Below are 12,768 nucleotides of genomic sequence, written 5' to 3' on the forward strand. Positions count from 1 at the left end.
GAAGCATGGTGGCGGCAGCATCATGGTGGTGGCAGCATCATGAAGTGAAGCATGGTGGTAGCAGCATTAAAATGTGAAGCACGGTGGTGGCAGCATCATGATATGAAGTATGGTGGTGGCAGCATCATGATGTGAAGCATGGTGGTGGCAGCATCATGATGTGAAGCATGGTGGTGGCAGCATCATGATGTGAAGCATGGTGGTGGCAGCATCATAATATGAAGCATGGTGGTGGCAGCATCATGGTGTGAAGCATGGTGGTGGCAGCATCATGATGTGAAGCATGGTGGTGGCAGCATCATGATGTGAAGCATGGTGGTGGCAGCATCATAATATGAAGCATGGTGGTGGCAGCATCATGATGTGAAGCATGGTGGTGGCAGCATCATGGTGTGAAGCATGGTGGTGGCAGCACCATGATGTGAAGCATGGTGGTGGCAGCATCATGATGTGAAGCATGGTGGTGGCAGCATCATAATATGAAGCATGGTGGTGGCAGCATCATGGTGTGAAGAATGGTGGTGGCAGCATTAAAATGTGAAGCACGGTGGTGGCAGCACCATGATGTGAAGCATGGTGGAGGCAGCATCATGAAGTGAAGCATGGTGGTGGCAGCATTAAAATGTGAAGCACGGTGGTGGCAGCACTAATGAAAACACTTATTTAACATTTTATAATTTTAATTAATTGATTTTGTAGAAATCTGTCTTTTTTGGGTAAATTCTTGTAAATGTTTTTTTTAAATTGATCATCATTCAGTGTAGAAAAGAAATATCAAAGGGGAAACCTTCCTAGGAGGGTTTAATACCTTTAACTGTAACTTCTGGTCAGATGTTGAATGTTCTCACCACCACCAGTTGCTCCTCCTTCCTCCTAAGGAAGTCACCGCCTCCTCCTCTCCCTCCTCCTCCTCTCATCAATCCCTCCTTCATCCATTCCTCCACTCTGCCGTCGGACCTCCTTCACCCCCGTCGCTGCCTCTCTGCCCTGCTGAAGGAAGGATGCCGTCCAGCCGACTCCTGGCTCTGCTGGGACTCCTCATGCTCTGCAAAGGTGAGGAAAAAAACACAAATCTGCTTCAAAACTACAGCTTCAGGTCAGCGTGGAAACTTTAAATCTGCTTACGGCTTAGCTCTGATCTCTGACGTGGAGTTAATCTAGACAGAAACCAGTTTAAATGACTGGAAAGGGAGAATGTACAGGTGTGAGAGACAGCTTAGAGGACTGGAGCAGATTATTTAAAGCCACCTTCTCACCTGCTTAAGATTTAAAATGGAGAAACCTGCTCCTGTCTGCTGGATTTACAGTAAACAAGCAGCACAGTGTGTTCACAGTCCACTCATGTCTGCTGCTGGTTTGGGGTGGATTTGGGCCGTTTCCAGCCGGTAACCCTCCACATCACTGCTCCGGCGCTGGACGAAGGGATGAAGGCGGTATTTTTAAAGCAGCCTGATCCTATTGAGGGCAGTGTCGCACTCCTGGGAGTTAATTGGAGAAACCCAGCAGACGGGAAGGAGGCCCCCAGGATAAATGTTGTTGTTTGGACTGAGAAGAGGAACAGCTGTGACGTGATGGGCTAAATCATAGAGAGAAATAAGCGCCAACCTGGCTTAAAAACCCGACTACCACAGAGAGACAAAAGTCATCAGTTGTCTGAAGATACACTCAGCATGGTGAAACGTCTTCCTACAACTGATGAGCAGAGCAGTGTGAGAAAGAGTTTGCAGAGGACTCCAGCACCGGAAAAAAAATAAACTTATTACAAATGTACAAGTTGATTCCAGGATTTCTTTTCAACTTTTGCAATTGTTGCAAACCAAATGCGATAATGATTTATGGCATTCTAAGGGTGTTCTGTTGGGAAAAATGAGCCCAAAAAAGTAAAAAATTCCTGATCATGTTTCCATGTGTCAATAAATGTGCTCAAAGTCGGTCGATAGAGTTTTTGAAAACATTTTTGATAAACTAAGATAAAATTTCACAGATACTATCTTAGCCCTCGTGTCATCCTGCGGGTCAAAATTGAACCGTTTTAAAGTTTGAAAATGTGGAAAAATATATATTTTCACATTGAAACTTCTGATGTCCACATTTTCAACATTTTTGGGAAATTTTTGAACATTTTTTGGTGGAAAAAAAGAAATGTTAAAAAAATGTTTAAGAACATTCAGGATAAAAATCAACCAAAATCCAGCGAATTTAGGATTTTTGTTTCTTGCCAAATTTGGGGGATTTTTTAAAAATTAAACTTTTAAGGAATTATTGGAAATTTCTTTCTGAAGGTTTTGCAAATTTTCAGAAATTTGGGGAATTTTTTTTCTGAATTTTTTGATTGTTTTCAGACAAGGAAACAAGATTTTTTGGTTCCTGTAATTGAAGACAACAGGAGGGGTAAATATCTACAGTTTATGATACAGAAACGTTTTAAGCTAATCAGAGAGGGTTGAGCAGGAGGCCTCTGGTGATTCAAGGTGGAATAACATAAAATATCTCCTGCGTTTCATCTCCAGGTCAGGAGGAAACCGGGTCAGGTGAATCCTGTGACAACTTCACCGACCTGAACCTGTCCCACTGCTTCATGGGAACCAGCCTCTACGTCCGGCTGCTGCTCTACACCCGGTCCAACCTGGACTGTGGCCGCGAGATCAACCACCGCCGCCTGGCCTCCCAGCCGCTCCTCAACCTCTCCCGGCCCACCGCCTTCGTCATCCACGGCTACCGGCCCACCGGAGCGCCGCCCATCTGGATCAACCACATCGTCCACCTGCTGGCCGAGCAGGAGGACCTGAACGTCATCGTGGTGGACTGGAACAAAGGGGCGGCCAACCTCAACTACTTCACCGCTGTAACCTACACGAGGGAGGCGGCCTATAACCTGACCGGCTTCATCATGAAGATGGAGGTGAGGCGGCGGCAAAACGAAGCAAAGACAGAAGGTGGAGGAGCTAAAAATTCAGATTATTTCCTCAGGAGGTGGTGGAGCCCAAAGCGGGGGCAAAAAGAGAGGAGCTATAACTCCAACAACTTCCACTGGGTGGATGTTGGATGTGTTTTTCAGGTTAATTCTATTCATATAGCGCAGATTCACGACATACGTCATCTCACAGCGTTTAGCATAAAAAGGTACAGACCTTATGAACTTTAAACAGAAAACAGAAAACCCAGCAATCCAAAGTTGCCCTTGGATTCTCAATGAGAGACGGTGGAAAGGAACAAAAAAAAATAGGGAGGTGAAAAAGACCTCCCACAGAACCAGGCTCGGTTCAGGCGGCCATCTCCCTCGACTGGTCAGGGTGAGGATGAAGGGGAGGGGATATCAGGAGGGGTTGGGGTTGGGATAATATAGTAAGACTTTACGAATTTTAACCAAAGAACAGATAACCCAACAATCCAAAGTTGCCTTTGGAATCCCAATGAGAGACGGTGGGATTTGGTTACATCGTGGAACATTTTATAGAAGAACATTCTCAACAGAAAAATCCCCAAAAACATCCTCAAATCATCAAAATGGCACAAAAATGGTTGCGTCTTTGTGAAAATATCAAATTACAAGAACATTTTAGCACATATTGACATGATTTTGTGAGTTCTTCTTAGGTTCTTTGTTGCTTTTTATACAACATAATCTGACAGCATCTTCCAAACATCCTCTGAATGTTAAAACGTTCTGTCTTAGTTTACATTTAACCTCATAAGAACATTATTTAAGATAACAAATATGCTGAAAACATTCGATTAAAACATTACTAGACCTTGTAGGTGATGCTGGCCAATGTTGTGGTGCGAGTTGAAGAAAATAACGGCAAAATACGTCAAGTTTTCATCCCTTCAAACTCCTAAAAACCCGTCCATTTGTAGTCTTGACTGTTTATTTGTGTCCTTTGTAACTTCTAGTTCCCAATATGAGGGTCTTATTTAAGTTTAAAACCTTCATCATGCCGCCGTTAATAAAATTCTGCCAAAAAAAGTACTTTTTTTTAAGTTAAAAAGCTGTTAAAAATATCCTTAACAATGAAACTTTTCGCTGAACTACTGAATTCTCACAAAACAGGATGCAATTTTCAGGTTTCTTTGTGAATAAAAAGTGCATTTTAAGCTGCTGTTTTCACATTTTAACGCTCTAAAGTTTTGAAAAGTAGTATTATTAGTATTATAAATGTCTCCACTGATAATTCACGTCTAATTCTGTGCAGTCGGACGGAAACTAGAGGATAAAATTTGTACCTTGAATGTGTGTTTTTTTGCAGGAGGAAGGAGCCTCTCTGAGCTCGATCCACCTCATCGGCGTCAGTCTGGGAGCTCACCTGGCCGGGTTCATCGGAGCAAACCTGAAGGGGAAGATCGGCCGTATCACAGGTGAATAAACCAGGACAGTACTAGAGTAGAAGTACTTAGTTACTTTCCCCCACAGAGGAGAACTCCATGCATGGAACTGAGGTTCAAAACTGTAATCTGCATTCATCAGTCGCTGCAGGAGACAATTAACAATACTTACAAACTACAAACACACCTTTTTATGAACTTCCTGTCCTCCAGGTCTTGACCCGGCCGGACCGATGTTCACCAGCGCCACGCCGGAGGAGAGGCTGGACCCAACGGACGCCATGTTTGTGGACGTTCTTCACACCGACATGGACTGTGAGCAAATCAGATTTTTATGTTTAGTTTGTTTTTGCGACATGAGTGCAAATAAAACGACATAAAACAGACACTGGTCATGTTAAAGTGTCTGTTCATTGTGAGTTCAATGTCACTGAGCACACGCAAATTATTCCGTTTGTGTTTTTAAAAAATTTATATTGATGATTGCTGTATGATGTCGGACCTACAATATAGAAGTGTCTCAATCCAATTCACTATATTGCTAGATAATAGACAAAATACATAAACAACAGATAAAAAACAGGTTGAAATATTTAGACAAATTAATGGATAAATTAGGGAAGTGTCTATAGGTGATGAAAAAGGTTAAATATTCAGCTAAAATTAACGGATACATGGCTGAAACATCTAGGTTTTGTCATTTTACTGATTTTCTTCTATTTATTTCAGAGATTTTTTCCAGATTTTTTTGGAAATATCAACAAAACTACAAAAAAAGACTTTTAATTTACATGCCCAATATAAAATAATGCAAAAAAGTTGTAACTGTGAAGATTTTTTTAAGAAAAAAGATTTTTTAAAGATAAAAACACTCCAAATTCACAAATATTTTTTTATTTACTAGAATAGAATAAAATAGATTGCAGTTCAATTATGTCAGTGCGTTTACATAATTAGGCAACACTTTGTTAAGTTAATTAGGTAAATAAATGTGCAAATATAAAAAAATTACAGTAAAAAAACAAAATATGTAAAAATGTAACGTGTGAAAAGTGCAACGCTCGTTAAATAAGAGATATCTTGTATATTTATGCAAGTTTTCAAAACAAAAATGCTGAATAAATCAGCTTATAATGTCTAAAAGCATTGGTAATTCATTTATATGTATAATTATGTTTTATTGTACACTACAGGATAATGAAAATATCATTCAGTTAGGATTTAAAAGCAAAAAACACAAAAACTTGCAAAATTAGGTTGGAAAATGTAATTTACTTAATCTACTATTTTGCAGAGTTCTACCATCTGAATATGTAGAAAACTTTGGAAAATAGATCCTTTGAGGTTAAAAAATTTTTAAAAAAAGCACAATTGTAGTTGCTTTAAATCTAAATTTTGAATAAATTTAGGATTTACTGTGTTTGTTTGTGCAGCGTTTGGCCTGAGAGGAGCTCACGGTCACATCGATTTCTACGCCAACGGAGGAGTCGACCAGCCAGGATGCCCCAAAACCATCTTTGCAGGTGAAAACACACAGCAACAGACGTGCACGCATAATTTAACACACACACACACACTCACAGCGCTTCTCCATCACCCTGCAGGTAAATCGTACTTTGTGTGCGACCACCAGCGCTCCGTCTTCCTCTACCTCTGCTCCCTGAACCGGACCTGCAGCCTCACCGGATACCCCTGCTCCTCCTACAGCGACTTCCTGGAGGGTCGATGTTTGCAGTGTGAGGCCTTCAGACCGGCGTCCTGCCCGCTGCTCGGTAGGAGACGAAACACTCTAAGATCACTCAGACATCTCTACTGACCTGAAATGTGAACAAAATAGGGAAATAGTTGGTCTAAGGCTACAAAATCAAGGGTTTTCTGGAGAATATTCACTCCCAAAATGATAAAAATGTAGATTAAAACCAGTTTTCATCATCATGGTTTCATTTATCCAAGCATAATGCACATTTTTATTCAGTGAATGGTCAAAAATAACATAAAAAATATACAACTCCAACATGTTTCCTCCAAAGACTCAATTTATCTCTGAGTTGAGACAAGGAAACACTTTTTTTTTGGAAAGCCATATTTTAAAACAGTTTATTTCAGACCCACAACAATTATTCTAGATCCTCCCCACATCCTGAAATATGTTTTAAATTATTGAGATATCAAAATAAAAATTTTAAATCATCAAAATGATCGAAAATTGCCCAAAATGACTCAAAATTTGCCCACACTGAGTCAGAATTTGTCCAAAATAACAAAAACTTCTCCGAAATGCATCCAATTTGATTCATCACTTGTGTAAAAAGAAAAAAAATCAAAAATAACTCAAAATTTCTCTAAATTGCCCAAAATTATCCCAAATTGTGCAAAGTTATGCGAAATTTGTCCAAAATTACTCAAAATTTGCCCACAATATAACAGAATTTCTTGAAAATAACTTCTTGTAAATGCATCTAGATCTTATTCAACATGTTCAAAATAAAAATTAAAAAAAACTAATCAAAAATGACTTAAAACTGTCCAGAATGGCTCAATATGTGTCCAAAATAACAAAAACTTGTTCTAAATGACTCTACATCTGGCAGAAATGTGTGTTTATTATGTTATTTTTGCCCATTTACTGAATAAAAATGTGCATTATGCTTGGCTAGACGAAAAAAAAGAGAACATTTACTCCCAAAATGCTAAAAATAGAGAATAAAACCAGTTTTCATCACACTGGTTTCATTTATCCAAGCATAATGTACGTTTTTATTCAGTAAATGGACAAAAATAACATTAAAAAAAACATCCATTTCTGCCAGATTATGTGTTCCAGACTCATGTTTAAAGGAGAGTGGTGGTTAGATGAGACAGTTTTTACTTGAGGTGTCGCTACAGTAATGTATAAAAATAAAACACGTACTTCTGGATGTGGGGAGTATCTGGGAATAACTGGTTTGGATCTAAAATAAACTGTTTTTAAAATACGGCTTTCCAAAAAAAATTTTAAAAAAGTGTTTTCTTGGCTCATCTAACTTGAGCCTTTGGAGAAAATATGTCAGAGTTGTGTGTTTTTATGTTATTTTTGTCCATTTACTGAATAAAAATGTGCATTATGTGCATGTGAATATTCTCCAGAAAACCTCTGATTTTAGAGCAGCAGACCAACTATTTTCCTCTTTTGTTGTGCCGTCAATCATGTCGATTCAAATTTAAAATTTTATCCCTTATTCCCACCTTATATAATGCTATATGAAAGACAAATTCAACACCAAATGACCTCTTAAAAATTGTATTTAAAGATAAAATGTAGAACTTTAAAGGCCAGTTTCCTTCAATAAGGCATATCAGGATTTTTCTAGAGAATATTCACTCCTAAAATGATAAAAATTGAGAATACAACCAGTTTTCATCATCATGGTTTCATTTATCCAAGCATAATGCATGTTTTTATTCAGTCAATGGTCAAAAATAACATTTTTAACATTAAACCTTAACTAACCCACAGGTTCATCTTACCCCACTCAGTAGTTGCCCCCACAAAGTCCATTCTGAAGCAGGAAAACCCCCTGATGGTGTTTTTAGAAGGGAGACAACCAAATAAAGGTCACCAGCACATCACAGTGTTCCTCTCCTGCACAAAAATACTCCGATTTAATCCTGTTAGGAGAGAACTTGGCTGCAGTAAACAAGGTTTTTCCACAGCCTCAGCGAGATCTCAATCAGGAGGGAGATATTTTAGAGTTTAAACACGTTCTATCGCTCGATTTAGCAGATCTTTTAGAGTTTAAACATGTTCTATCAATTGATTTACTAGATATTTTAGAGGTAAAATAAACCCAAAGAGGTAAAATATTCAATACTGGCAGCTTGTTTTGACTCTTTTTTCAGCCCAAACTCTTCAATCGATTGTTGTTTTCAGTCTAAAGCTGGGATAACTTGGACTGTAAACCAGTAAAACGCTGCACTGACAGGTATCTGAACACCTGAACGCTCTCACCTGCAGGTTACGACCTCGGCCCGTGGAGGGAAACTCTGCTGCGACTCAGACAGACCAAAGCCTTCTTCAGCACCACGGCGACGCTGCCCTACAGGAGTGAGTCCGACACACTCATGTAAACCTCACATCATCCACAGTCACATCTGAGTGGAAGGAAACTGCCCTTAAAGAGGACTTTTATTGTGAAAATCCAACAGTTGGCCATCTTGGTCCAAGTATCAGCCTTCATAAAGGAGGATAAAGTAGATGAGAGCATCAGTAGAATGACTTTATAACAATCCAGGAGAATATTTTTGCAGTCAGTGGCTAATAAATGTGTGTCCTGTGCTGCAGAGATGAGCTACAGGGTGGACATGGTGACGTGGAACCAGTACCTCCGTTGGGGCGTCGTCTACATCCGGCTGCACAGCGGAAGGAACTTCACCGAGGCCCGAACAGACCAGTAAGTCCATTCATGGTTTAGAACATCATTGAACAAGCAACCAGTAGAGGTGTATATGACTAAAACATGAGAAAATGCACATATCTGGCGTTTCTAAACTTTGAATTCTGCATCAGTTTCATCTAAGAACCTTCAGATCTGCTGTTTCTCCTCAGTCAGCTCCTGCGGTTCGAGCAGTACACCTCCACCAGGCTGCTGGCCCAGTTCGATGAAGAACTGCAGCACGTCCACAAGATCTCCATGCGCATCAGCACCGGAAACGTCATCGGTCCTCGGTACAAGATCAGGCTGCTGAGGATTCGCTTCACGCCGCTGGAACGTCCACTGAGGTCAGTGGACAGAAAACAAGATGAGACGAGATAGAATAAAATAAAATAAAACAAAATAAGACAAGACCAGACAATACAAGGTAAGGTGGGCCAAGGCAAGACTAAACAAAATAAAATAAGCTAAGTTAAGACAAAACAGTATAAGCTAAGCTAAGACAAGGTAAGACTGGACAAGACCAGACAAAATAGCATAAGCTAAGAACAGGCAAAATAGGATAAACTAAGATAAATTAAGAGGTGCCACAAAAAGTGTTTGAAAATGGTTGAATACTGTAACAATCAAAACTTGTAAAAATTTTAAAACAATTTTTCATTTTATTATATTATTAAACGATTACTGTTTTGTGATATTTTACCAATATTATCTGTAATTTAACCAAACTGGGAAAATCCGTAAAATACCAGTAATTTCTTGAAAAAGTTTAATTTTTAATGTTACTTGCTTGATTAAATACAGAATAAATAAATATCTAAAGAGTGATAATAAGTATTTAAAGATGCTCCTCCAGTGAGTTTACATCTAATATGTACAGTAAAGTCTTAATAAATCTCCTTTTCTGTCCTCCAGGCCTCTGATGTGTCGTTTTGACATCATCATGGAGGAGAATATGGAGGTGGCGTTCCGTCCGCTGCCCTGTAACTCCAGACTCTGACGCCCTGAACTCTTCTTTACCTTCTTCTTCTGTGGACCCTCATCGGACTGGCCCTCCCAGACGTCCTCTGGGTGCTGCAGGGTTCCACCAGGTGGAGCTCCAGCTGAAGAACCGACGGCCTCCAGTCCCTGCCGGCCGACGGAGGCGAGGCGGATTAATTCTGGTCGCTGGACCCGAACCAGGAATTAGAAAGCTGATCAGAGCGATTGGTTCAGAGATTATGGAGACACTTACATCACGCTGACATCAGGGGGATGAGTTCACCTGGAACTGGACAAACTGCAACAAAAACACGACATTTTCCTCACATTTGTGGTTGTAAACGCCTCATTTCAAGGATGCAGTTTCATTTTAACAGTATTTAGTCACACAAAACTGATCAGAATTCACAAAAATTTCATCAAAACTCTTTCACATGTTAAAGATGAAGCTTTCCTTTAAATGTTTGAGCAGATTTTATGCAAAATAAATCACTACATGGCTGAAAATATTCAGTCACACAGCAGAAAACAGGCGCATAAACAGCAACAATATGCAGATTCAACCAAAACACAATAAAGACATTCATATGTTTTTTAGTATTAACCCTCGTGTCGTCCTGCGGCTCAAATTGACCCATTTTAAAGTTTCAAAATGTGGGGGAAAAAAAAATATTTTCAGAGTGAAAACGTCCACATTTTCAAAATTTTTGTGACATTTTTGAAAAGTTTTTGGTGGAAAAAAAGAAATATTTTTTTAAAAAATGTTTCTTTAAAAACATTTGGAAAAAAATCAACCAAAGTCCAGCGAAATTTGCTGGATTTTGGTTGATTTTTTTCTGAATGTTCGTAAACAAAATATTAGAACTTTTATTGATATATATGTAATTACTTTAGATATTTTTAGGATTTTGGGGGGGAAGACTTTTAGTTATTTTTTGAAAAAAATTACAATTTTTATTATTTTTTTTATTTTTAAAATTTTTATTTCTTGACAAATTTGGGGATTTGTTTACAAAATAAAACTTATAAGGGAAACTAAGGATTTTTTGGAATTTTCTTCCTGAAGATTTTGCAAATTTTTTTATAAATTTGGGGAAATTTTTTGCTGAACTTTTTTTAAGACAGGGAACAATATTTTTTAGTGCCCGTAAATGAAGACAACAGGAGGGTTAAAGCTGCATGTATAACATACACAATTACTAAACAATTCATTTTATTTTTTAACACCAAAAACCCATGCAGATGTGATTTAATCAAACTTAGAATGACGATTTTCTGCCCAGAGGCTTAAAAAAACAGTCAAATGCTGCATTAAATTCTGATAAAAGCACAAACTGCCAAAGAAATCCAATAAATGCAGCTGCATTTTAGTTTAAAGTTCAAAAAAAAGTCTGGAAAATTAAATTTGAGTTTATTATACTGAAGCAGCTCTTAAAACCTTAGAAGTGTTTATTAAAAGCAGAATTTCATGTAATTTCATAAAAAAAGGTCAAAAATTAGTGACAGAATCTATAGTGGGCCATGTTTGAATTTAAAAATTGGATTTATAACAGACAAATGAGTTTTATTAAAGACAGACACTCCAAATTGACTTTTAATCAGATAATATGGTATTTATACACTAGACGAGGGCTTTATTTTAATTTCCCCTGTCTAAAAACATTTCTGCGATGACTTTACAGAACTTAAACTCGTTTAAAAACTTAATTTCTGCATCATTTTTGCTTAAAAACACACAAAAACAGGAACGTGTGAACTACTGTGTGCAACCAGGGCTTAAAAATACACAAAAATCTGCAAAAAATATCATATGAGCCATAATTTTTAGTTAAAATGGTTCTTTTTTCACTGAAATAAAACAATAAAAATGCTGATGATGCTCTATTATATCCAGAAAATGTGATTTACAAACTGGAGTGTCTATTTTTATGGCATTTTGTGAGATTTTAGCTCCTGTATTCTGAACATAGCTAATAATATTTCGATAAATCGACCAGCCCTGCGTGCTTTATACAGTTAAAACCTTTAAAACCGGTTACAAAATGTGAAAATTTACAAAAAATAAACCATTAACTACTTTTTAAAGCTGGTTTCTGTCCACTAACATGAATAAATATTATATACATTTAAATATAATCAGTTCCAGTGCAGTTAAACATGAATAATCTGTGCCTTTTACCTGCAACTCCTCAACTACACCACTTTTATAGAAACATTCTGGGTGCAAATTGACTGAAAAAGTGAATAAAGTTGAAGATAAATCACGTCAGAGCTGAACAGTGACGCTGCGATGACGTTTGTGTTTTACTAGATTTGTGTTGTCTTATTGTGGAGTTTGACAGTTTTATTTTGAAAATCTGCAGGTAAAGCCTGAAAGATCATTTTAGTTTAAACACAGGCGTAGATTTCAGGGAGGACGCTGGAGATATGAGCCTGAATTTTGTGGTTTTCTTTCACGATTTTACGTTTTAGCTGCAAATTAAAGCAGAAAAGGCACAAATTTACCAGAATTTGTGAAATTAATTGCTGAAAATGCCTCCTACGTCCAAACCATGTTCAAATCTACACCCGTGACGTTAAAACAAACACTGTTAGAGTCGATAAATGTGACACAACTGAGCATCCGGTTGAGTCTCAGTGCTGGAAACCTGTTTTTCTATTGTGCATTTTCACACAGTTTGAAATAAATGACTTGTTTTGGAGAGTATTTCAAGCGTCCGCAACATTTTCCATTGACATTTAGTGTAATACACAATATTTGTACTTTTTCCTGCAAGATTCAGGTGATTTTCTCTGTAAAACACTGAAAAACCAAAGATAAATCAAAGGCAATCTGACTTTTTTTTTATTACATGGTTGCTACGGGCAACGTAAAAAGTGCCTTTTTGGAGTTGAATGGTCCGCTTTAAATCTCAGTTTTGACCTTAAAATGTTTCAATTTCATCACAAAAGCTAATTTTTTGAATTTTCTCAAGCATTTTGAAGGCGTTTAAGTTGTCAGAGATGCTGAGAGTGACTTTCTACAAAAGAAAAACATCTAATTTGTCTAATT

At 37.9% G+C, this 12,768-nt stretch overlaps 1 protein-coding gene and 1 long non-coding RNA gene across 4 annotated transcripts in view; one reads left to right on the plus strand and one right to left on the minus strand.

Annotated features, from left to right (window-relative positions):
- LOC118470534 (uncharacterized) overlaps window positions 1-9,896 on the minus strand; it is a 15,684-nt gene extending 5,788 nt beyond the window's left edge. Inside the window, exons 1-7 of one of the 2 annotated variants that reach the window (XR_008600398.1) lie at window positions 9,756-9,896; window positions 8,312-9,077; window positions 7,831-7,880; window positions 5,939-6,140; window positions 4,511-4,636; window positions 4,225-4,328; window positions 849-1,045 (exon numbers count right to left, since the gene is read on the minus strand). This is a non-coding gene — a long non-coding RNA (uncharacterized LOC118470534). Of the gene's footprint in view, window positions 1-808; window positions 1,046-4,224; window positions 4,329-4,510; window positions 4,637-5,938; window positions 6,141-7,830; window positions 7,881-8,311; window positions 9,078-9,755 lie in introns of both variants that reach the window. The other variant, XR_008600399.1, reaches the window with a different exon arrangement.
- Window positions 940-10,223, plus strand: lipib (lipase, member Ib). 2 transcript variants are annotated; one of them, XM_023274016.3, is made up of 10 exons: window positions 940-1,053; window positions 2,511-2,902; window positions 4,248-4,356; window positions 4,537-4,638; window positions 5,757-5,846; window positions 5,928-6,095; window positions 8,318-8,407; window positions 8,645-8,753; window positions 8,909-9,082; window positions 9,651-10,223. In XM_023274016.3, exons 1-10 carry the CDS (start codon window positions 1,002-1,004, stop codon window positions 9,733-9,735), a joined length of 1,371 nt encoding a protein of 456 aa, XP_023129784.2. In that variant the 5' UTR covers window positions 940-1,001; the 3' UTR covers window positions 9,736-10,223. The 2 variants fall into 2 exon arrangements, with proteins under 2 accessions (XP_023129784.2, XP_054863113.1); XM_055007138.1 differs by lacking the exon at window positions 940-1,053 and adding an exon at window positions 1,296-2,391.
- Window positions 10,224-12,768: the final 2,545 nt, after the last annotated feature.

The sequence above is a fragment of the Amphiprion ocellaris genome, chromosome 22 (assembly GCF_022539595.1).
Source record: "Amphiprion ocellaris isolate individual 3 ecotype Okinawa chromosome 22, ASM2253959v1, whole genome shotgun sequence".
In the NCBI taxonomy this organism is placed as follows: domain Eukaryota; kingdom Metazoa; phylum Chordata; class Actinopteri; family Pomacentridae; genus Amphiprion; species Amphiprion ocellaris.

Coding starts and splice junctions, on each gene's coding strand:
- lipib (XM_023274016.3), top strand. CDS start 1,002: ATGCCGTCCAGCCGACTCCTGGCTCTGCTGGGACTCCTCATGCTCTGC. Junction 4,357..4,536: donor GAAGATCGGCCGTATCACAG/GTGAATAAACCA, acceptor CCTGTCCTCCAG/GTCTTGACCCGGCCGGACCG. Junction 9,083..9,650: donor CCGCTGGAACGTCCACTGAG/GTCAGTGGACAG, acceptor TCTGTCCTCCAG/GCCTCTGATGTGTCGTTTTG.